Raw genomic sequence first — 24,065 nt, forward strand, 5'->3', positions numbered from 1 at the left:
GCTTCAACTTATTTGTTTCTTGCTAACAATCTGGGGAAAAATTCAGCCAGATGCAGTCCGTTAGTGACTTTGTAGCAGAGTACGCGGGTCAGCTTCCGTGATGTCTCTCAGCCTGATGTTGTCCGTCACTTTTTTAGACGCACCATGATGGGCCCTCACCCCTCTTGCACCAATTTCAACTTATCCGGATCTTGCCTCTATTCTTTTTAACTTTTCTGGAGCTTCATCTGAATTAGCTGGACGCACAATTATGTAATTTATAGCACAAATTCCCCGTTGCCTAGATTCTGGAGCTCGGTCGATGTTGGTCAACTTCCTTTGTTTTAAAAAAAGCACGCGCATTCGCCAGGTTTCAAGCAGATTCATTCGCACTCCAGAGCTGCAGCGTTTAACAACCTGCAGAACTGAGTGTGCTGTCAGTTTAGAACCGCCATAAGCGTGCTACTTTCAAATTTCATCTCACCAAGCGGGCTAATTATCTCACTAGGTCGAATGTCTAGCAAAGAAGGGCAAAAGCAAATAATGGCGCTGGACGCGCAAGGTATGCTACTTCGCGCAAAACATTTGCACTGGCATTTGCAGTTGTGTAATACTTCTCCAAAAGATTTTCGTTCCTTCGCTATACCACATTAGTATAATTAATGCCAATTTTGTCAACTCGTGACTTAACTACTTATTACTCGTATTTTTTAGCCACCAGTGTACCCATGTAAAGAGTGTATTCTGAGTGGTGCGTTCAATGGCAGTCCGACATATTTCCTTTTCTTTATGAACAGCTATGAGCAGCCGCGACTTTAGTCAGATTGCCAGCAGCGCTACAGGCATGTCATCCCATTCTCGATTCGTAATGGCGACTCACGAGGCATGTGCAGTGAACATGCTGATGGGAGCGGTATTACCACAAACCATGGTACAGCTCAGACTTTGTTTTCCTAATAGCAATCAAGAACGTCTTTTCATCAAAGTAGATAAAAAAAGTGCTGTACAGGTTGTTGGTGTTTTTTTTTAGATTTCTTTCTTGTCTACGTTGGACACGGCCGCTCTTCTTCCCTCCATAAACAAAAAGATTGGTATAGTTCGAATCTTCATTAAGTTTTACGTTTCCACGTAGGACGTAGCGAACTTACTGACACCCGCCTGCTTTTCACCGTAGGGCGCACCGTGCAGTGGCAGACAGCAAGCCGTGCATCGTGGTCGTCGGAGTCCTAGGAGCGCTCCGCGGACGCTCCTTCGGCGGCCGGCGCGCGGGCCCTTGTGGCGGTGCTTCCTCTCCGGCAGCTGGGAGGGAGGAGGAGGGCTGCCGGCGGCCGGGAAGGGAACAGCGCCGCCCCGGCAGCGCTCCCCGGCTCCCTCACCCTCTCCGCGCATAAAAAGCGGCCGGGCGCGACTTGCCGGACTGCATTCGGAGCGGGACCGGCGCACGCGCACCGCACACTCGGTGCTCCGACGACAGCTGCAGATGTCGTCCGCCGCACTAGCCCGTCGCCTGGCGCGTCAAGCCGCGGCCGAGCTGGGCCGGCGCGCGCGCTCCACCGATGCCGCAGCCGCCGGTTGCCCCTTCCACCGCGGCGCGCCGGAGAAGAGCTCCTGGAGCGCCGCTGGAGCGGAGCAGTCCGCATCGCGGCCCTTCGCTTCGCTGCCGAGCCCCAAGGGGCTGCCCGTGCTGGGCACGGCGTTCGACGTGCTCCGGGCGGGCGGCGCGCCCAAGATACACGAGTACTGCGACCGGCGGCACCGCGAGCTGGGGCCCATCTACCGAGAGACGCTGGGCAGCGTGGACGCGGTCTTCGTGGCGGACAGTGCGCTCATTCAGAAGGTGTACACCAACGAGGGCAAGTACCCCATGCACATGGTGCCCGAGGCCTGGCTCATCTACAACGAGGTCAAAGGGATTCAGCGAGGACTCTTCTTCATGTGAGTACGGCCTCATCATGACGCTGTGACGCGTTGTACTCGTCGACAGTTAGGCTGGCGTCAGCGAACATAGGCAGCCGGTTGCGCAGCTGCCATGTGGCAGCGACCTTCTTTTGAAAAAGAGCCAAGGCCGGCACCGAAGTATACTTTCGAAACGGCGTTGCTTGGGTGCAATGTGAAGACGTCTAGCGTTTCTCCAGAGGTCTTGTAGCTCTCTTGTTGATTATTTGGATCCCGAATTCCTCTGTGGCCTAATCCCCACGTGGATTTAGTGATGGAAAATTTCTTTCTTTTTTTTCATATTCCTTTTCCACCGTTTCTAACCGCACCCCGGTCTTCGGTAATGCCAACGAATCCACTGGTGCCTTCCTGACAGATCTTTCCTTGGTTGGTTACCTGGAGCACAGTTCTCGTGTAGAGATCAGCTTGAACTCTGGTTGTTGTTTTCTTTTTTTCACTGACAATCCGCATTCCTTCCGCTGTTGATAGCTGTCACAATCTATCAGCCACCCCGTTGCGATCGACTCGCTCTAGCAGTAATGGGCCATGCGTGGGCTTCTCTTCGTTGCATGTACGCTATCTGCGGAGGGGCCCTTGAAGGGCACACCTCCCGGTTCGTACGACGGCGGAGTTTGTTGTCAGCCTACTTCCACCGGCGCGATTGTTTCATTATCCGAGCCCTATCGTCTGTAGCCATCCCGGATAATGCTGCTGGCGGGCCTTGACAATGGTCTCCGAAGCACGCGGTCGAAAGGAGCAGGCGTACGTGATCGACCCATTCACACGTCCACGCAGACTTGCTTGATCGTTGCTGGCGCCGAAGAACGTAAGCACTGCGCGTCGCGCATTTAATTGCGCCGGCACTTTCGAAGTGTATATCAATGTGTGCAGTGATAGTGGAATGAAATTCCACTCGTTTTCTGTCTCGTTTTTGACTACCGTAGAATCTCGGAAGCACATGCTTTTACGAAGGCGGAAAAACAAGCGTAATGTTAAACACACTGAAGCTTCCGGAGATGATCGTCGCAGTTTGTTTGCCTGGACCCCCTCCTCTGATTGAAAGTCACCTCCCGTACGCGCTGCTGCGATCAGGGCGAAACGGCGCACACTTTAAGCCGTGCCCTTTAATCTCAGTCACTGATGTAATTTTGAGGCATTTACATTCTTGGTGTGCACGTATCGCTAAGGAACGCAGCCCAGCTGCGACGTGGCAAGAGGCGCCGACGTGATGTCGTTGTTGAACTGTCGAGTATTGGCTTCACGGCGCTGCATCCGTGCGTGCCGGGCTGCACCCATGTCGTGAGCTGCGCGCAACTTTCGGGGCCGAAACGATTGCATACAATCTAGCGATAGTATGCCGTGTGGACAACATAAAAGTTTGTGAGCGGTGCGCGCTCATTTTTTTCCAATGCTCAATTTATTTGTTTGCCCAGTGCTCTCACGGACTTAAAGACAGGATGTAGTGCCCTTCCATGCCTCTTGTTGTTGTAGGTGGTTGTCTGACTCGAAGAGCTCGAAAATTTTGAATCTTTTTGCCATTGGTTGTGTTTTACGATATTCCTGCTGTCTAGTTTATATGCGGAGACGTACGGGGAGCATTCAACATCTTTTTTTTTTATAAGTGGACACTCAAAGCTATCATGTGTGCATATCACGCGCCACTTTCAGCGAGAGTCATCCATCAGTTTTTCGTGTCAGGGCATCTTCGTAAATATTGCGAAAGGTTGTTTACCGCTTCTACATTCTCCTTCTTCGGGACGAGAGAAAGAATAATTGACCGTAAATGCGGTAAATTGCCAACCATTGTCAGACATCATAAAATGATTGTTTCATTTCCCGCAACTCGCTGGTCAGTGTCAATACCACCGCTTCGCTTAACAAAACGTGCCAGCCTCTTATTTATTCGTTTCATGTTGATTATACGACTGGATACTTAGCGAAGAAAGTTGCATCACGACTATCTGACGTTTTTGGATGAGCGATGACTCGAAGGTAATAAGTACGAGATAGTTCCCGTTGGGTCTTACGCATCTAGTCGGACTACAAAATTTCGGAACACATTTCGGCAAACGCTGCCTTACGCCGCGCTAAATGACCTCCTTGTAAAAATTTCGAGTTTGATGCCTCGAACAGCAGCGAATCGGAACATATAACGGAGATACAAAGGCGGGGATCCGCAAACACTGTAATCTCCGCTCCGTGTAGAAGAAAGGCACTCGTCCCAGGAGTGCTATCCGGATCGATAGGTTTGCTGCCGCCGCGCAGAAAGCACACACAATGCAGCCTGGTTGTTACAACACCAAGTGCAGTGATAACGCAGTCGGAGGAGACGTGAGCAGAGCAGCTTGAGGCTCCCGCGTGCGTCATCTTCCGCAGACTGCGCAGCATAATCTTAATCCTACGCCTTCTTGAATTATCATTCCGACGCTTCCCTTCTGCAGACGCTCATTTGAAAGCAGCGCGCAGCGTTACTTGTGTAAGACTGCCGCGACGTCTGTGCAGTGGTATTTCGTGCGAGCAGATGCACAGCTTCGCCCTGACACCCGTACCGCCCTCGTGTGATATAGTTGCACACGAGCAGGCCTCAGTATGAGACCTAGTGTCCGCCGCTACTTCGCGCACGCGCGTTCAGCTTCGTTTCTATTATTACCGTCGGCACAACTTGGCGATACGTAGCACAGTATAGCTTGTTACAGTCCATTCACGACAGCCGTTTCGAATTTTTGATTCGTAGCTCACGCATTTGTAGTGTGCTCCACGTATCCATTTATTTGTCTTTCTTTGCTGATTACTCTTGCTGTAGTATAATCAAATCGTAACGTTTCCAACTCTGAAAGGGCAGGATAATTGTTCTATTTTGTAGAGTCTTAATTAACTTAAGTACGATCGAACTTTCGTTAAGCACGCGCTGTTGGCCGGATTAAACCGGACGTTCGACTTAAAGATTCTGCCAGGGACTCCGGAACAGGGGGGGGGGGGGGGGGGGGGCGGTTTCCCCCCCAACATTTCTCCAGTGGAAGCAGTGCCCCCCCCCCCCCCCCCTCCCCCCAAGTCTCCAACTTCTTGCACTAAAATCAGATTCCTGACAAACGCTTAAATTTAAGACGTTATTAATGTAAAGCAAAGTGGGGCTGAACTCGTTGGCTTCATAGCCACCCTTAAAACGTTTAATTTCAGTAACCTAAACCAATCATGTCCCTACAGAAAATTGACTCGGCTTTGTTCATGAGCATGATTGCGAGCATTGAAACACTATGAAGAAACTTTTTTTTTTTTTAATGCAGTCGATCACTCCTCGTGTGCATCTTTATATACATACAGTTGCCCATTTCAAGTTTTATGTCCATTACAAATACACTTTTCTCAACAGCAAAGTATAAAAATATAAACACAAAGTAAGTAACGTTGAATAAACGTTTAAATATAACGCGGAGTAAACACACAACTAAAAAATCGAAGACCTGCTCCCCACTCGAAAGAAGTTTCTAGACTCGCTCACTTCTGCGTTTTAGAATGCGATGCAGGCAGCGCAAATGTTAGTTGTTTCGTTTCTGCTTGCAACAGACAATCAACAACGTCGCATTACTCAAATGCCATTTTCAAACGGCACTTTGTTATACAAATGCCATCTCTAAACTTCCTCCTCTTCGCAAAGCAAGCGTTCGCGCCGGAGACGTGCAGTAAAATCGCTCGCTACAGAAGGTCACCTTCGTGGCGAAGCAGCTGAACAGAGATAAACTTCTACATCGAGGAGGGCCGCAATACTGTACAATTTTGCTGTCGATTTGCTGCATTCACGTCATGCTGTGCGCAGTTTTATCGTTTTTAGCCGTTAAAAAAAATTAGAGCGCAGTTTATTTATGTTATCTTCAATAAAGTTTATTTTACACTTCTGCAACGTACAAGGCCCGCTAATGACGAAATACTAGAATTTCCGAACTTTTGTCCCCCACTTTCATTGCCTAGCCATAGCAGGGTTAATGATAGGATGGAAACGGATTTTCATTCCTTCTGTGTATTGCAGCTATTTTTTTTTGTTTCAGTTTATCGCGTATTTTTTTCGCTTTTATCTAGAGCGGTGAATGCTGGCCGCGCGCTCGCCGTATCAGAAGACTGTCGTCTGCGTCGTGTCCATTGACACCTATTCTTTTCCCGTATCGTGTCCGCATAAAGTGGGTCGATCAACAGCACCGGCGCAATGCGGCAAGCATTCCAGAGTGTCGCCGGTGCTGTTGTCGCGCATCATGGATGCTTCGTTACCATGGAGACTAATAATGAACTGGTTCTCCGCAATCTTTACGGAAACAAGAGGACTCCTGATTGGTTGATAACGGGGCCACGCCGTAAGCGCGCTTCGAAGCAACGGATAAGTGCGAAGAATTTGTGACGATCCTAAGAGTGCTGTCGCCTAACTTGTTACTATGCTCGAAAATAAAGGCACTGCATGACGAGGCCAGTTTGACATCTTTTCCAAGGAACGCAGCAGGCTCACTGCTTATAGAATGGAGCGCGGACGAGTCTCCAGCGAGAGTCCATGGCTGCGGGATGCATTTGCTTGGGATAAAAAGCTGTAGCTCCATTGCCTCACCACCCAGTCAGGTGATATGTTTAAGCTGATGGAGTATGCATGTCAAGGCTTTCAGTCAGCTGGTTTGTCTGACCGTCACGCGGAGACACGAGCAGACAGGGTACACCCCTTGCGTAAACAGTAATTAAATAATGAATTGTGAAGGACTGTATCATATTGATTTCAGAACGGCTGAGCTATGACTAAAATGAACACAAGACAAGGTCCAGCGCTTCCGCGCCTCGAACGAACGGGGATTAAATACACCCGCTTTAGGAAGACGTTCGTCCGAGAGTTATGTTCGTCACATCTGGATCGCAAATTTAATAGTAATGAACCTGCCACACTTCATGCAACCCTATTTACTTGCCTAATCACGGATTTTTTTCCTTACTTTTTACTGCGCAAGCCGTTCTAATGTACCCCCTCCCCCTAATGAATCTGGCGTCAATCGAGGGTGGAGCTTACTGGCATTAGATTTCATCTGTCAGAAGCACCCCCCCCCCCCCTTTCGTATAGTCAGGGGGCTGCACACCATGCCTTCGGCACTTTCAGTCCACCCCACCCCCAATCCCCCCCACCGTCCAATTTCACCCTCCAGGGCGCTATCCTCCGCCAAACTCTACCCACCACAGGCGCCACCCACTCCGCCTCACAAGGCCTCCACCCACCAGAAGCCTACACAGTAGCTGAACGAAAAACCGACTGTGAAATCGAATTCGAAAACTATTGGAAAGCCAGTTGCCCTTCAGATGCATCATCATTTCGAAAAGCTGTAAATGTATTAAGGCAAAAATCACTACTGCTTACACAAGATCGACGCATCAGATTGTCTGATCGTCTGCACATTTTTTTATTACATTGTCAACGCTCAGCTGGTGAACAACATCTCAGAAACAAAGAAAGGAGCAACAGTTGTGCATGTTTGGTGACAAAGGCATTCGAGTGGGAATTCGAAGCACTTTTTTCACGACGAGATAGATACGTCTCTTTTCGAACTCAGGCCCTCTGTTTCCCCGGGAGTGGACGTACTATACGGGCAACTTGGCCAGACATTTTATTTTCCTACGCGACTCTTAATCGCTCAATTCATGTGACACCACTCCAACTGGAGACAGCTTCGGGGCGGCGTGAGTCCTTGATAGGGGGCCTTTCTTTTCCTTTTTTTTAAACCTTTATCGCAAAAAAAAAAGTGGAAACGTCTGCGTTATACGGTACTATACCACACGTGCCTGAGCCGCGCATTTATATGCGAGTCTGAAAATGATACCGGACGCCCGCACAAAACTACTTTGTGCTTTTTCAAGATTATCAGCGTCGCAAAAAAATACAGGAAAAACGCAAAGAAAATGCGAACATCTCCTGGTCGATAAGTCTGCGTGGCGCGCACACGCAGCCTCGAGAAAGAGCTGTACACCCGCTTGTCTTCATCCCTGCCTGTTTGTCACATGCAGTGACTGAACTACAAAAGGTACAAAAAAAAAGTTGCTAAGAGATCGCCTCGCCGATATTTAGACCTCCGACGGCTCCAAACGTCAAGCTTCTGTGATAATCTCTACGCATGCGAAGATCTTGCAAAGGCGCGAGAACGTGGGCGAGCGTAAAGTTCACCCGATATCGTAAGCTGATCGCGCAAGCTGCGCGGGAAATATTCCTCCAGATCTCTTCGCCGGTTACACCACACAGCGAACATAACCAGGCATGGAATGACACACAGTGGTGCTTTTATTGTGTAAGACCAACAATCACCGGCGCTGTTCGCCGCTGACAAGAACCCACCGTGTTGTATCTGGGCTGAGCTTGTTTTATCGTTAGTGATGGTATTTTCGATCGCATAACGGGTGCATGTCTTCACGTACTGCACTACACCCCACCCCTCCTTTGCTCCCAACCTCAAATAGGAAAAACATGTCTTTCTACTACGACTATAAGACTAAGAACGATGTTGCGGGCTCGTCCCGGTCTGCGGCGGCCACATTTCTGTGGAAAAATTAAATGGCAAAACGCGAGTGTACGGACACTTGTTAAAGAATACCACTTGGTCTCAGCTAAGCCAAGGCCGCCCATTAATTGCTGTTTGCCTCGAAGCCGCCCTTTCAGCTTCGGGCTGTAAAGTTCAGCAATTATTAAATTGTCGTGTTTGTGCAGTCATGGCAAAAGTTCGCGGGATGTGAATTCCCCAAAACAAAAATTATTTCTGCGTATTCTCGCCTGCCAGTCCCCTGGTATTTGTTCACTACATGGAGCACGTTTGTCACTTCATGATTCTGCCGCCGCGATGGTTCAGTGGTTATGTTACTCTTCTGCTCACCCGAAAGACGTGGGTTCGATCCTTGCCGCGGGAGTCGAATTTCGATGGAGGCGAAATTCTAGAGGCCCGTGTACTGTGCGATTTTAGTGCACTTTAAGGAACCCCGAAATTTTCGGAACCCTTCACTACGGCGTCCCTCATAGCCTGAGTCGCTTTGGGACGATAAACCCACATAAAGCACAAACCTTCATGATTCTCTCGTATACTTTTCATGAACCTCCTTTGCCTGGCTAAGCAGAAATGATTTGTTTTCCCGCGAATCCACACCCCGTACACTTTTTTTCCGGGACTGTATACGTATATTATATGGCGTGTAGTCGGACTTAACTCCCGTTTGGTTGCACATCTCGGACCTTCAAAGTATGGATGGGCTTCTATTCGAAGGGTGCTTTCGCCCGGCGCTTAACATTTCCCCTTTAATACGCCCGTCCAGGGGACATAACACGAAGGTTTCTGAATATATCCTCGGGGTACTTGAAGCGATGTTAATACTGTATATTGTTCGCGTGCTCGGAGCAGTGATGTACAAAACGAAATTTTGCTTGCAATGACGCAAAGAGCCTTCAATGGGCGCTCGCAGACTTCTACGCCTTATCTCATCTTATCTTCTAAGAGAATTAAAGAGGAGAAATACGAAAGGATAAAAAAATTCTTTCGCATCCTGCCGAAGAGACATCGAATTCGAGAGGGGCAAATTCGGCCAAAATACAGAGGCGCGGCTGCCTTCGCGTGGGCATGAAGGTTCGTGTAAAAAGCAAGAACGCCAAACGAGGCGGGCGGGAGGTGAAAGCCTAAACCTGTCCTACGCACGATGGCAGCGGTTATCTGCGAACGCCACTGCATGAAGGCTGACTTATCATTTCGTCTTTTTTTCTCTCTGCCTCTCTTTCTCTACTGGCTTATTCTGGTCTCCTTTCCATTCGCATACGTGGCCCTGCTGTGCCGTAGGAAACATGTCTGGTGGTTCCACCTGTTTCGATAATTTCTCGCTTTCCCCTTGCCTTCAGAGCGTAACCCTCAACTGACCCTGAATGGTGGTATAATCGAAGTGGCCGATCTCATTGATGTGTGTAACACGGGCACCTCCACGATGTCTTCAATTCATTCACTCGACGCCTAACTGAAATGTGTCGCGGCACTGCTATGGTTGGTTGGTGCATCTCCTCCGAGCTGGACACGTTTGCCTGTATACATTTCTTAACTTTTTTTCATTGCTAACACAAGGGAGGGACACTGAACAAAGCGAAAGGATAAGTGGAGGTGAACGCAACCAAACAACTGAATATGACCGGCCGCCGCGGTGACTTAGTGGTTACGGCGCTCGGCTGCTGATCCGAAAGACGCGGGTTCGATCTCGGCCGCGGCGGTCGAATGTCGATGAAGGTGAAATTTTAGAGGCCCGTGTACTGTGCGATGTCAGTTCACGTTAAAGAACCCCAGGTGGTCCAAATTTCCGGAGACCTTCACTACGGCGTCCCTCATAGCCTAAGTCGCTTTGGGACGTTAAACCCCCATAAACCAAATTAAACTAAACCAAGCTGAATATGACCAAAGGACACAACCCTAGAAGATTTAATAGTCTTGTACCGCATTCCTCTCCAACAGCGCCATAGACGTAAACCGTACATCTCTTCACTCACCTCACCCCTCCCCACCTCCTCCTGGCCTTCCCCAAAATCGAAAGGGCTTCCGGCTTCTCCACTGGAAGTGGCGATGTGAAACGGTTTCGTAAAAAACTCCTAACTCAACTCGTAAAAAACTCCTAAGCAAACGAGATTCACTCGAGATCACGCGACGCGCCTTATTATTCATGCTTTCTGCAAGCATAGGAACCGCAAGCTCGCAGCGAATTGAAAACAGCCACGGCAAACGCGCTCTCAGAAAATGCGTAAATAGTTGCAAGAGCTGTTCCGAAATTTTAAAGCATATAATATCCCCTTAAATTCTCTCTTGCCGTGAGATTCACTGGCCTGCAGCTGTTCTTAGCGAATTCCATGCACTTCGCGACATTAAAGGAAAACCCTGTCAAGCGATACTGCATTGCAGTTCCGCATCAACCTTCCCGCACGCACAAACGATCCTTTAAGCTCGAGGAGCAACGGCTTTCCGTCGCCAGGGGGAAATAAGCCTACCCCAACAAACAATTCGCGTTCTGCCTCCACATATGCGAAAGGGGACGAATGACATTTTGTTTCGCCAGCACCAGTCCTTTTCACGTTTCGCGTTCCATTTAAAGAACACGAAAACACCGGAAAGCAAAACACGGCAGTCCTCGAGTTTAATTAGAATCCTTAAACGCGACAGATGCAGCGTGTGCGAAAGCAAAACGTGTCAAAAGGTCGCGCTGACGTGAATGCAAGGCGGCGTTCGACGTAAAAATTGTGTCGCAAGGACTTCACGGCGCAGGCCACCTGTCTTCGAGAGCGTTGCTGAGTGAGCGGCCTTCGCGTTGCGTCGGCGAGTATGAAAAAAAACAAAACAGAGCGCGCCATGGCAGAGTCATTTCGAGACACGTTGTTCACCTAAGTTGGCGCGTTCGTTCTGCCGAGCCTGCTTTGTGCGATGGTCCTACGACGCATGCTACTAGAAGGGCAGATGTGCGGGTCGTTAGGATATACACTAAAGAAGCCAAGAAGAGGAAAGCAACTTTCTGTGCAGGTATACGCGAGCGGGGTGACGGCTTCCACAGCGTGCCGTTCCTGCGCCCTCGAGCCTACCAGACGGATCTGGAAGCGTTCGTAACTTGTTCTGCATACGCAAAAGGCACCGTGCGCGTCCCTGGTTGCATCGAAATGTACTTGAGGCTACTCGGTGATTTCTGCCTCGAATCTGTCACGTTCCTGGGCAAAACACGTTTTGCTATTTCCACGAATGTGCGAATAGCTGGCGTCCTCGAAGGCGGGGAAAAAAAGTAGAAAAATTAGAGGGTTATATTTGCTCAGTAAAACCGAGACGCGCAGGTAGCAATTGCTGCCTCATGTGCCTTATGATGCGCATTTTTTTTTACTTCCACAAGAAGCGTGCACCAAATTAATAACTGGGCAGTGAGATCTTGGAAAAGGCTACCCTCGCGAGCGCGGATTCCGCGAAGTCCCACGGCGCTCCGTTCGCCCATCTAAGCCTCGGAACAGCTCCGGACGCTCAGAGATACGCATGGCTTCGTTTCTCACATCCTTTCCTCCGCGGCGAGGAACAGTCTCTGCGCTTCAGCCGATGTCAGCAGCGCGGTGGCGAAGGACTTCCCGAGGCTTCCAGGAAATGTTCGAGAAAGAGAGCGTTGGTAGCAACCTCGCTGACGATGGCTGAGCACCTTGAACGAAAAGAACTAGGCGCCCGAGAGACGTAACAAGCGTAGCGCCTCCTGCCTGTCGTTGCGTCTGTGGGTGTGAGTCCAGCGCCTGACGCTCGTCTTGTCTCGAAGCGACTTGCAAAGCAGCTCAAAATGTTCGAAGGAAGGTCCCCTCGGAACGCACGCCCCACCACCAACGGCGGACCCGGGAGAGGAGCGAAAGGGGGCGTCGCGATGCGCAGTGCCCATTCGGCGGGACCGTTACCAGAGTCGTGCAGAGTCCGCACGCAACCCCCCCCCCCCTCCACCTCTCCCTCCTCCTTTTCGTTCTGGGCCGAGATGTCGGTGCTCAGGGGGTGAGCAGGAGAGTCGTGTCGGCTGAAAGTGGTTTCAAGGCCAAGGTTAGGCCTCCGCAACAGGTGTATAGCAGAGAAGGCCGGCAGGCAGACGGACCGAGACAACCCTGATGGGAACCCCACGGTTGCTGTCGCCCCTCCCCCTCATCCGTTTTTCTTCTTCTAAGTGCCCCCCCCCCCCCCCTTCGTTCCTGACGATCGCTCCTCAGGAGGCGCGCCGTCGGCGTACCCGACATTTATCTCTTTTCCACCCCCCACCCCCCCTCCCGGCCAGGCTTGTTCTTAGGCAGGCCTCGCGCGCTGCTGCTGCTATCCCTACGCGAGCCAGTGCCTTCTGCGCCCGTTGGGACCGTAGCGTAGAGCGCCGCTGACTGGCCCTGGCATTTCGTGACAGATACAAGTGTACAGCTTGGTGCTCGCTCTCCTTCACATTCGTTTTCTCCTTGTTCTTTTACCATCCTGCTATTTCTCTTCTTCGCTCCCCGCTCCTCTGATTCTCGGCTGGCGCTATCGCGCGTGCGACTCTCTAGCTGATTGGCTCGCCCCTCGCTTTCACTCTTTCTTTCCCTTCTCGTCTGCGGGGGCCGCTGCTTTGTTTCGCTTTGTTTCTTTATTCCCCGGCTCTTCACTCCACCCTCTTCTTTGTTTTTGCCCCCTACCTTGATCGCCCCCTTTTTCCTTCTCTTCGTTCGCTCTGTTTTAAATTCCAGCCCGTTCGCTACCAACGCAGCGCACCGCGGAGCAGTTTCTGCTGCGCGACTGCTAATTGCCAGTTTGGGAAATCGCGGGAGGCGTGTATGAACGCTCGCGATCGTTCTTCTTCGGAACGACTCTTCTGGCAGAGAACGTGGCACTAGCTGGTGCATTTTTTTTGCTCGTTTTTTGATGAATTTGTCGAGCGGACCCCTTTTCTCTTGCCCGTTTTCTCCTGTTGGCACACGCGCTCCGCGGTGAACCTCCGGCATTCGCTCCGGCGCCACTGCCGGCAGTGGACCTGTTGAGAGTTCTCGCAGGCGCTAATCCAGTGTAGAACTAACGAGGCGAGAAATATCTTCCACACGGCGTCGTTTTTGCCCATTAACGCCTCAATTTGTGGGAGGTACTCGATGCATCCTCAAGAACATCAGCGGAGCACTGCAAAACAAACTGATATTTTGTCTCCTGGGAAACTGTTGCTGTCGTTAATAAAGTACGCCAGCGACGTATCTTGTGGGTAGACGCGTAATAGCGGTTGGCTCGAGGTTAAACCTGACACGATAAATTGGTCTTGGTGAAATTTGTCCATTGGGCCGCTGGAACTTGGGGCCGCTTGTCACTGGTCGTTCAACTTGTTTCTCGCTGTCTTCACCCCACCCACAGGAACGGCCCGGAGTGGATCGACAGACGGCGGAGTCTGAACAACGTGTTCCTCAAGACGAAGACCGTGACGGACAACGTTCCAGTCTTCAACGACGTGATCACCGACCTTCTCAACCGGTGGCACGAGGCCCGCGACGACAGGGGCGTCTTGCAGAACGTCGAGCGCGAACTCTACAATTGGTCCATCGAATGTACGTTGAGCGCTTCTTTTTCAATCGACGAACTGGGCTCGCGTAATCTTTTCATGCGCGCCTGTGGTCGAGATGAGTTTCATGAAGAAGCGACAGATGTTTTTTTTTTCTATACTTAGCGCCTGCGTACGTGACTGCGAGATGCTTGTCTACGCTAATGTTCTCTATGTTGACGCACGCATACCCTTTATTGTAGTGACCGCTCTGAAATATCATCTGGAACGGCGTATGCAGTTACGAAAGCAAACTGCTGGCCATGCCGGGCGAAATGCTATCTTTGCCGAGAGCGCCTCTTTGTGACAGAGCCTTTGCAAACAAACTTTCTTCATCTATAGAAACATGGGGATGCACTAAATACCTTTACCAGCAGATGAAGCAGCAAAAAATTCGTTTTAGTGGACAAAAGAAAAAAATCATCACAGGGCGTCAGCTGTCAGGTTGTTTCTCAGCTGCTTTCTCCACCACTAAACATTGACCAGAAGCAAGATTTTTCATTTCTACTATGGCTACTATGTACTATGTACTTTGTAGTATGCAAGTTGTAGAGGACGTATCTCTCGATGCATCTATGCATCGACGGCGAAGTTGCTGTGTAGATCAGTTGCTGTTTTCCATTCTGAACAAACGCTGATTATATAGCGCAAGAGCAGCTGCCGTTGGTGATACGTGTTGCATGAGTCTTAGCTCTTCCAACTGACAGGTTACAATTAATTCTTTTACGAACTTCCAGAGCCGGTTAGTACCTGGCAATGTGCGCGTATGCACTGCTCGCGTAGCGGGAAGTGCCGCGCTGACCGCGACCATTCTTCGTCGTCCCGCAGCGCTGGGAGCCATGATATTCGGCCGGCGGTTGGGTTGCATCGCCCACAGCTCGAGCATGGACAACGTGCACGAGTTCGTCCACTGCGTGCAGCAGATCTTCAACGAGTCCGCCAAGATGTCCATGTTCTCGCCTCGCCTCGCCTACCGCCTGCGGCTGCCCGTCTGGAGACGCTTCGTCCGCGCAGCAGGAAGAGCGCTCGAGCTCGGTGAGTGTGTGCCCCGACTGCAAGGCTCGAGCGCCGGCCCGCCGAGTGAGCGCGTTACACCTCCGAAAATGGAGACAATTCTCGCACCTAAATGCGCACTCCGTGAACACAGCTGAACATAGTCTGTTTTGGGGTGTTTGAGGACACAGAAAGAGAGGCACAAACGAAAGACCCAAAACCCCAGGTGGTAGAAATTTCCGGAGCCCTTCACTACGGCGTCCCTCATAGCCTGAGTCGCTTCGGGACGTTAAACCCCCATTAAACCAAACCAAACCTTTTTCTGTCCTGTTAGATGTCCCTACATCCGGTAGTAGATCTAACAAGCAACCTTCAGAGCAGAGACAGCGGGAGATTCAATATACTCGAGGCATTTTGACGTCAAAGTCACTTAAGCGGGTCCAGTTTTGTCCACATAAGCTTGTTCTTTTCAGAGCGAAGGCAGAGCGGGTAATGAAAGGATGGTCTCCTTCACCCGATTCCACCTTTCAATCTCTCCGCGGTCACACGAACCATTCTCGTACAATACAATGCACGAAGTGGTATTTCGATATTTCGAGCAAAAGACGCTACGTAGATGCCATAGTTCCGCTGTGAGACCACAGCACTGGTCTCTAATTCCACTGTCCAACCATATTCTAAAGCTTTACCAGAATTCGCTCTTTGTGTACTGTAAAGCACAAACTTGCCATAGGGCAGGAGGAGGAGGGACTTTAATGGAACAGGTTGTCATAGGGCAGTGTAGTAGTATAGTAGCAGCAGCAGCAGCAGTGTGGCCTGCGAGGTCTACGCCAAATTCTTTCTCACTTAGGCCTCTGCGTGACCCACTGTTCTTTACCGAGTGATTCGCGTGTAGAGCGGTTCTACAAAGTACTTTCTTTTTTTGTACGTGCAGCCCGGGACTACGTCGAAGAGAACGTGAACGCAATCGCCAAAGACCCATCGTCCGCAGCTCAGCACAACCAAGGAATTCTAAGTCAACTCCTGCTCAACGAGAAAATCTCCCAAGAAGAACTCGTGCGCATCGTGACCGACCTCTTCCTGGCTGCTGCTGACACGGTCAGTTGTTCTGAGCTGCCGTTTATTGGCCTGTTAAGTTTATTAAGCTGTTTTATCTGCTTACCTGTCCACATTTGCATGCAAAAAGCACCGGTGGTCAATACCGCTGCTGCTTAGTGGAACTTTCTTCGTGTCCTAAGTTCAGTTCCGTGCCTGTAGGCTCTATTGGGGACGAACACTGAAAGCGAAGGCAGCAGTCTCTTGCCAGTTCCTAAATATGGCGCGCACGCACACACACATATCGTCTCGCTGGAGGTACCGTACTGCGCAATTTTAACCTGCGCCACCGTCGCTTATTTTCTCTCCCCACAGACATCGCACGCCACACAGTGGGCTCTGTACCTGCTGGCCAAGCACCCCGAGCAACAGGACCGGTTGCTGCAATCTGTACGAAGCGTGGTACCCGCTGGACAGGCCATCACCGAGGAATGCCTTGCGCGGCTACCCTACGTTAAAGCGGTCATCCGGGAGGCACTGCGGTAAGTAGCAGTTCTTCGTTAAATGCTACATCGAGAGCCGCGTTTCAGTATCAGCAACAGGGATTCGTGCGTGAACAGAAAAATGCCGACATTGTTTCCTTTGCTGGAGAGCTGACGACCGAACTTTTTCACGGCCTGTCGACGGCTCAAATATATCGATTAGTTAGCGGAGCCCTGAGGCAGCAGGAATATTGAAGGCGAGGTTTGCGGCTACGCTCAAAATAACTCAGATAATGTACAGAATATGCCCCCCTCACCCCAAAGTTGCGGATGTCCTTCTGGACTGATTCCCTGTTCAAACAGCACATGACAGATCTTCAGTTGCACTGATGTTCGAGGGCCGTAGTGCGGCTTATTTCACCCACAGACGTTGGCACTTTACTCTTCCCCTATTTCGATGGCACAGCTATAGCTGACAAGTTTAGCGGGTATCATTTTCGCTTGCGTCAGGGATTTTGCAAGCGGCCTTGCTGTTGTGCAGGAAAAGAGAAACGGCTGAGTCGCTAGTCCACTCAGCAGGCGACTGCCCCAGTATTTTCACCTACGATTCGCTGTTGGCTCCGTCCGACTGAGATCGTCTATCCGTCTCTGCTTTCAGGTTGTACCCCGTGGCACCGTTCCTGACGAGGATCCTGTCGGAAGACATTGTCCTCGACGGATACCACATCCCTGCAGGGGTAGGTGTCAGCTGAGATTGCGCTCCTCTCGTGGTTTTCCTCCATCATACTCTTTTTTTCTTTTCCTTTAAGAACTGCGCTTTTCTTGCGCAAATCTCCTCTTTCTTCGCACCATCGTGCAGGGGATCTAGAAGACACCGTAGGGCGTCTAATTTTTTTTTTGGTCCACTTCTTTTTCCCCCAACTTCCTTCATTCTGCTTCAAAGCGTCACAGGCGCGCCGGCCACCTCAGAGTTGCGCCCTTGATGTATCTTCCCTTCTTATCGCAGCCGAGTTTGTACAATCTGCTCTTCTCGTGCCAGACACCGCTCGGTCTTTTCTTCGCAGTATCGGGTTCGCAGCGGAGCGAAAAATCTGCGCGCCTCCCGGGGGCGCCTCTTGCGTTTCTCAGCTGCGCGATATTGCCGGCTCGGGTGTCGCCCTTGACGGCTACAGTGCGCAACTGGACGTCTCTGTTGCAGGGCAGATTGAGGGGGTAGGTGAGATGTTGGTCCGAATCGCGCTCTAGCGCAACAATGCCCAAGATGGCGACGTTACACAGTGTTGCCGTCCATGCCAGCAACGCTGCAATCACGCAGGGCTCTTAACATTTCCCTGGTTAGCTCCTCAGTAGATGAGGAAGCGCGGCGAGATAGGAGGAAGTCGAAATTGCGCCAAACGCATCTTGGCAGCAACGTGTCCAAGACCGTAACTGCCGCTCACTTGAAGGCACTTGTTGATCTTGTCTAGGTATAGTCGGGGAAAAAAGTCTGGACCGCGCGATTCGTATACGAAGCCGATAGCTCTATATCATTGGCCGCCGCCTGGAGGCCACATTTGTGTCGGTGAAAGAGCGGGATTTTGACTGCACAGTAAATGGTCTAGATACTTTTGTCCCGGGCTGTATGCGTATACGCGAGTCTTGGTATATTCGTTTATGAACTGCCATATTTCAAGCACGAGCGCTTTACCCATCCTAACGCTCCGGGACTGAGAAACCTTGAAAGGTGTTTTTTTTTTTTTGAGCTACGCGAAGGTGTTTTATAGGCGCCGAGTCCGGACTTAAAACAGTGTAGCAACCACAGTGTTCGCCGACTGGCCGACTTGCTCCTTACTTACTCCACACCAGCTTTCTGTACTCGCGGAACTCGAGGCTTTCAGGCGGCTCTTCTTGCATCTTCACGTTCGCATTATTACCACCATCATCTTCTCACTCATTGACCGCAGCGGTGGCCTAGTCGTTTGAGCATCCGCCTCGCATGCGGGAGGTGCGGGGTTCGATCCCCAGTGCCGCCGGGCACCCACCGGTGATACAATGGGTACAAGCTTCCTCTGGTCTGGTGCTCGGTTTATTTGAGTGAAATGCTTGAGAAATGGGTCTTTGACCACACCTTGAGTGGTCGAAAATACCTTCTGCCATGGCGCTCTTTGGCCGCAGATGCACTTGCACCATAAAAAAAAAACATCATCATCTTCTTCGCACTCAATATTCTTTCCGAGCCCTCGAAGGCTCAATCACAACGCATATATTCAATAACCGGACCTGCATGTTAAGCCTTTCCTCACCATTGAGTTCTGTTTCTCCCCGGTGCAGAAGCTGATCCTGATGTCCCTGTACACGACCGGTCGCGACGAGCAGCATTTCTCCGAGCCCCACGCATTCAGGCCCGAGCGCTGGCTGCGGGACCGCGACCGCACGGGCCAGGTCAACTCGTGGGCCTGCCTGCCGTTCGGCCTGGGAGTCCGCTCATGCATCGGACGCCGGGTGGCTGAAGTGCAGATGCAGTTTCTCATCGCTCGGGTGAGCCTATATTAATACCGCGCTACTCTCACGATTGCGCTCTCTCGACAACCGTTTTATGTAGAGTTGCAATCGCAAACGAACTGCTCCGCACAGCCTCCCCCCCCCCCCCCCCCCCCCCGACTCGCGTACTTCAAGGTGCAGACCACAGTTGTGAACGGCCCTAAGGAGCCGCATCAAGCTGAGCTGAACACGACGGGTCCGCCGCGCACATGTCTTCCTTCTGGCGAGGCTCATTCAAATTTACGCCTTTCGACGCTGCTTTGTACGAAGCAAGGCGCGAACTGCCACGCTTCGTACAAAGGAGGGTCGAAAGGTGCGAGTTTAACGTTAGTATATTGTTAATTAATGTTAATATATACGAGTATGCGTGCATGTGGTACCTGAAAATGTTGACTAGTCAAGTAAACATCGGTGAGAAACCAAGAGCTCGCTTCTTACACCAGGCAAGCTGGGCTAAAGTTATGGACGCAGTGTTACGAGGCAGCTTCGTACACTGTTTTCAGCGCCCACTGAAAAGCACAGATCCGGCCCAATCAGAACGTTTATTCCGGCAGAAACACAACCCAGAAATGGTGAAGCGGAAGCGACAAATGGGAGAGCTGTCGGTTTTCACATTTTCATGGGGGCTTTCATGAATGTTCGGAACCTGCGCGACTCTTATCTACAATGTACCGTTCTTCCTTATCTCCCCCCTCTTGGCGCAGACGGTGCAGCAGTTCCAGCTAGCACCGGGCACAGACAAGGACGTCCAGATCAAGATGCGGCTCATCACCACTCCCGAGGAGCCCATTTCGCTGCGGATGACCCCTCGGTAGCCTCCTGTCATGGCCACCGACAACGACCGAGTGTGCCACACAGCGAGACCGTGACTAGACGACGTCGTCTCCGCCTCCGACGACAGCCCCGAGGTGTGTGGGCGGCCAAAGAATCGCTCGCGTTCTTCGCCCTTCTCCTCACCGCGCAACGGCGACGAGCACCGCCCAACTGCCAAAGACGAGGCGCCGTCCAGAGCACGTCACTTCCGCTCGCGCGACACACGTCACTTCCGCTGGACGGAAGTATATCCCGCACTCGTGCCTTGGTGCCGTGTCCTCGTGTCACAAAAGAAACACGGACGTTTTGGACTTTTGCCCGTGCGATGCTCCATGACCCCGACGGACGCCTGCGGTCTATTGCATTTGTTGCCTGTATTTAAGTGAGGAACAATTTGAGGCCGCAGTCTCCGTCTCGCTACTTAAAACGTGTCTTTTTTTTTGTTTTCATTCCTATACAAGCAACGCTGTTCTTTGTGTTCACGTCCAGATACCACGGCAAAGGCATGCTTTCTTTATTGTATCTAGAGCAACGTCAACTGCACTGCGGGAAAGTTGAGAGGTTGTCAAGAGTGCCGCATTTTTACTTAAAGACGTTCCTATATCAGATATGACATCCAGCGCAGGGGGTGTTAAAAGTAATGTCATTTATATGCGGCTTAGCTTCGAAATGTATTTATGGATGTCTAGCGCCACTGTAATCGTGACCTTTAATTTGCAGCTCACACAGCTGTCGCGTTGGAAGTGTCGTTTCGAGGCGACATGCGACATTGACCGAACTCCCATCTTATCCGCCAGCAGTTGACATTGCTTACTGAAAAACGCGCACACTGATGCGTGGCGATTGCCGTTACGTCAAAGTGTGCGACGCGATCAGACTTAACCGTGCCCAATAATAGCGGACCAAGCACTGCGCATTAAACAACTCCACAACTCGCGTTTGGGATGAGGGAAGTTGATGTACCCAGGAAGTTTTTTTGCCCGAAGCTGCTTGGTTTGCAAACATCAGCATGATCCATGATACTGTGAGATGGCCATGAACTTGACACCTGTATAGATAAGCACTTCTTTTTGAGGTTTTTCCGCCAACGAGTGCACTGCTGTACAGCGCCTTCGAATCTTCAAATATGCAACCCTAGTGCTCTCACTTTGAGCGAGTGTTAAAACAAGCGCGTCTGATCATCGAGTATTGCCGCCGTTCGCGTTAATGTATTGTTTCAGTGAATATATGTACTTTTAACAGGTGGAAGCACTAGTCCGTTGGAGTTCGTTTGTGATGTCTTGTGAGCCATGCTGTGAAGAATGTCTGGTGCTATACAATCCAAATAACGAGCTAACCACGGCCGCATATCACTCTGTTCCTTCCGTGCCTCACGTAACATCCACTAACGGCTCACCTGTTACGATCTCATGTGTGTGTCCTTTTTGGAAGACTGAGCAGCAATCTCGTGAGAGTTGTCACTTAATCCGTCACACCACGGCCCCCCCCCCCCCCCCCCCCCCTTGCAGACTGGATTTCGCAGGGTCTGCTGATCGCTCCCGCTTGCATTGTTGAAACGTAGAACAATTAAACCTGTGCTCTCTGCGGCGCCTTGACCCACGGTTACTATATTCGTCGTTTCTGGGTGGCAGACTCAAGTGACCTTAATTTAGTGCCGTCCACAGCTAGGCTTAACTTGGTCGCCCACAAGCTACGAAATTCCTCCCAACTCGTACGCGAGCCCAGGCAACAGGTAAAGCCGCCATCACGCCGTATTCGACTGCTTTTTATCGCTAGCACCAGCGAATAAGGGTGTACTATTCCCGAACAGTCGGATCACGTCTGCTGTATATAGATGGAGCAAGGAGAAGAATTGTTTGTTGAAAATCGGTCACTAATGCACTACTGCGCAAAAAAAAAAAATGCTCCCGCGATTACACACCAGTAACGCTGCTGTATTCAGGGTCTCCTATGCGCTAATCATGAATTAAGATATATCGCAACAGTTGATCGGCAAATTCTCTGACGTTGGAGAGCTTCTTACACGGATTTTTACTTTGTTTACAACGGGCTATCTGGGGGATCTTATCGAAGTCTAGGATATACTTCTCTGTCGCTGCCACCCGGTACTGTTTTGTTAAGGCAGCAACGAGCTGGGAGAAAGTAGCTAAGTAGTACTGGGATTCATACGTAATGTTAAGCGAAAGAGGGCTTCTGTGCGCATGCAGCTTTCTCTCGAGCGAGCAATTAAAAGGCGCACAGCTTCAGCATACCGTTTGTTACAAGCTTGCCAAGTCCTATACTCACTCGCCCAACGTGTTCGACAGTTTTGCGGGAGGCCTCTGTCCGTGTTGCTGTTTGTCAGTCTCTTTGTCGAATATTTATTCCCTGACCTTGGTGTGTACACTTGAGGAGTCTTGATCTCTAAGGAGCGTTTTTGCGCTGACGTCTCTGTGTTCCTGTTTCAATGTGCCCTTGTTTACTCAACCGTATCTTGCGTCCATCAAGCGTTCGAGTATCTCACTCTTTTATCCCCTTTGGTGTCTTGTTTACCCCAGGTGGAAAGTTAATCGCTCATGAAAAAAAAAACACCGTCGGTATTTTTTTTGGGTTTCGCGATGCTATTGCGTGTTGATGGCTGCTCAACCCAAGTAGTGCGAACCCGTCTTTCTATACTTATTTTGTTGTCATTCCAATGGCATCCCGACAATATCAAGCTTTTTTTCTGCCCCCCCCCCCCCCCCCATTTCTTTCTAACCAATCAACCACCACCCAAAAGTCACCACACATCCAATCATAACGCGACTGCATCGTCACCGATTTTAACCGACTACGCCCCCAGAGTCTGCGCACACCCCTTGAACACTGCCCACCTCGTCGCACATCCTATTTATCTGCTCATCCTCATACCCACGAGTCATAAAGTAAATAACTCGCGAGCACATGCAAACGTATTTTATTACACTTTTTGGAAACTCTCAAAGGGGTCACTAAACACAATTTTGAGACACCCTTAATTGTCTCTCACAACCCACCGACTCAAATACCACGTGCTCAATCTTCACACTCTCTCTGTTGAAACAGGCTGGTCGTCAGTGTCATGTTAAACTCATCAATTATCGGGCCTGCTGTTGATTACGTGTTTTGCGGGCAGTTGGAAAGGCCTGACCCTTTTTACTCTTTATCCCAAATACTTCTTCGCTCATGCTCAGTACCGGGTCGGGTCGGCCATCTTGCCTTCAACTTCTCGCCACCATTTCTCTGGCCTCTGTAGGGACACTAACCTGTCGCGCCAGTGTTTTTCACTTGATGCTTGACACGTGCAATCACCTTCCCCATTTTTTTTCTTCGTTTGTTCGTCTTATCTTCGTGTGAAAGAGAGCACTGTGATTTTGTATAAACGAAATGCTTTCACCTGTGCTGCTATAAACGACGCCGCGGCGCAGATGCTATACCGTATATACTGTACCTTATATAAGCGCTGCTGCCAACAGATGCACGGAGGCAATGCACGAGCTGTATAGTTATGCACTTGCGGCCTTAAGACCTGAACGTATAGCGCCGGCAGAGCGCCTGTGTGCGTACACATATTTTTGTACAAGGAGCGGTGCACTGCAATGGTGTGCTCTTATTTCGGGGAAAGCAAAGTGACGCGGGGTTCCTCCTAACATGCCGATCGCACTTTCTTTTGCGAGCGAACGAACGAAAATAAACAACCTTGCATTTCTACGATATCGAGTCTGTCGTTTCTATTCGGTAGTTATCCGATGCACCAAGCGAAGTGGTGACCATACTTTTTCGCATTGAGCACCACATCAACAGAGCATCGTGTTCAATTATTATTAATGCGATGGCGTTAGAGCTGTCGTCACACACTAAAACCACTCCGTCGGATGTCACGAAAGTCCCAGGTTGGTCGAGAGAGTGATGACGTCACCGATGTTACGTGACCACCAAGGTCTAATCACAGCGCGCAGTTAAAATTGAAAATCTATCAACAGAATTGACATCAATAATGGAGAGGGCAAGCGTAGCAGGGGACGTTACTGTGTCAGGTGGACGGATGACGTAACAAATAAATACACACATGGAACATTTCATTTTTGCGCTCTGGATTCGAATTCGCAGTGGCGCAAATACAACAACTTCGCTAGCCACTGCATTGGACCACTACGCCATCGCCGCAGCCGAGAGGAATAAAAGTTTATTAGTTTTTAAAATGTTTGACGAGTCAGGTGGGTGGACTCTTGGCTTGAGGAGTCC

General features: G+C 50.4%; 1 protein-coding gene and 1 long non-coding RNA gene across 2 annotated transcripts in view; one reads left to right on the forward strand and one right to left on the reverse strand.

Annotated features, from left to right (window-relative positions):
• Positions 1-24,065, reverse strand: part of LOC144120787 (uncharacterized) — a 189,859-nt gene that overhangs the window by 112,976 nt on the left and 52,818 nt on the right. The window lies entirely within an intron of this gene.
• Positions 1,399-23,530, forward strand: sad (Cytochrome P450 family protein sad). The gene is made up of 8 exons (XM_077653486.1): positions 1,399-1,914; positions 13,797-13,987; positions 14,809-15,015; positions 15,908-16,071; positions 16,384-16,550; positions 17,149-17,227; positions 18,801-19,007; positions 19,715-23,530. The coding sequence occupies exons 1-8, from the start codon at positions 1,460-1,462 to the stop codon at positions 19,823-19,825; spliced, it is 1,581 nt and encodes a 526-aa protein (XP_077509612.1). The 5' UTR covers positions 1,399-1,459; the 3' UTR covers positions 19,826-23,530.

The sequence above is a fragment of the Amblyomma americanum genome, chromosome 2, assembly GCF_052857255.1.
Source record: "Amblyomma americanum isolate KBUSLIRL-KWMA chromosome 2, ASM5285725v1, whole genome shotgun sequence".
Taxonomy (NCBI): domain Eukaryota; kingdom Metazoa; phylum Arthropoda; class Arachnida; order Ixodida; family Ixodidae; genus Amblyomma; species Amblyomma americanum.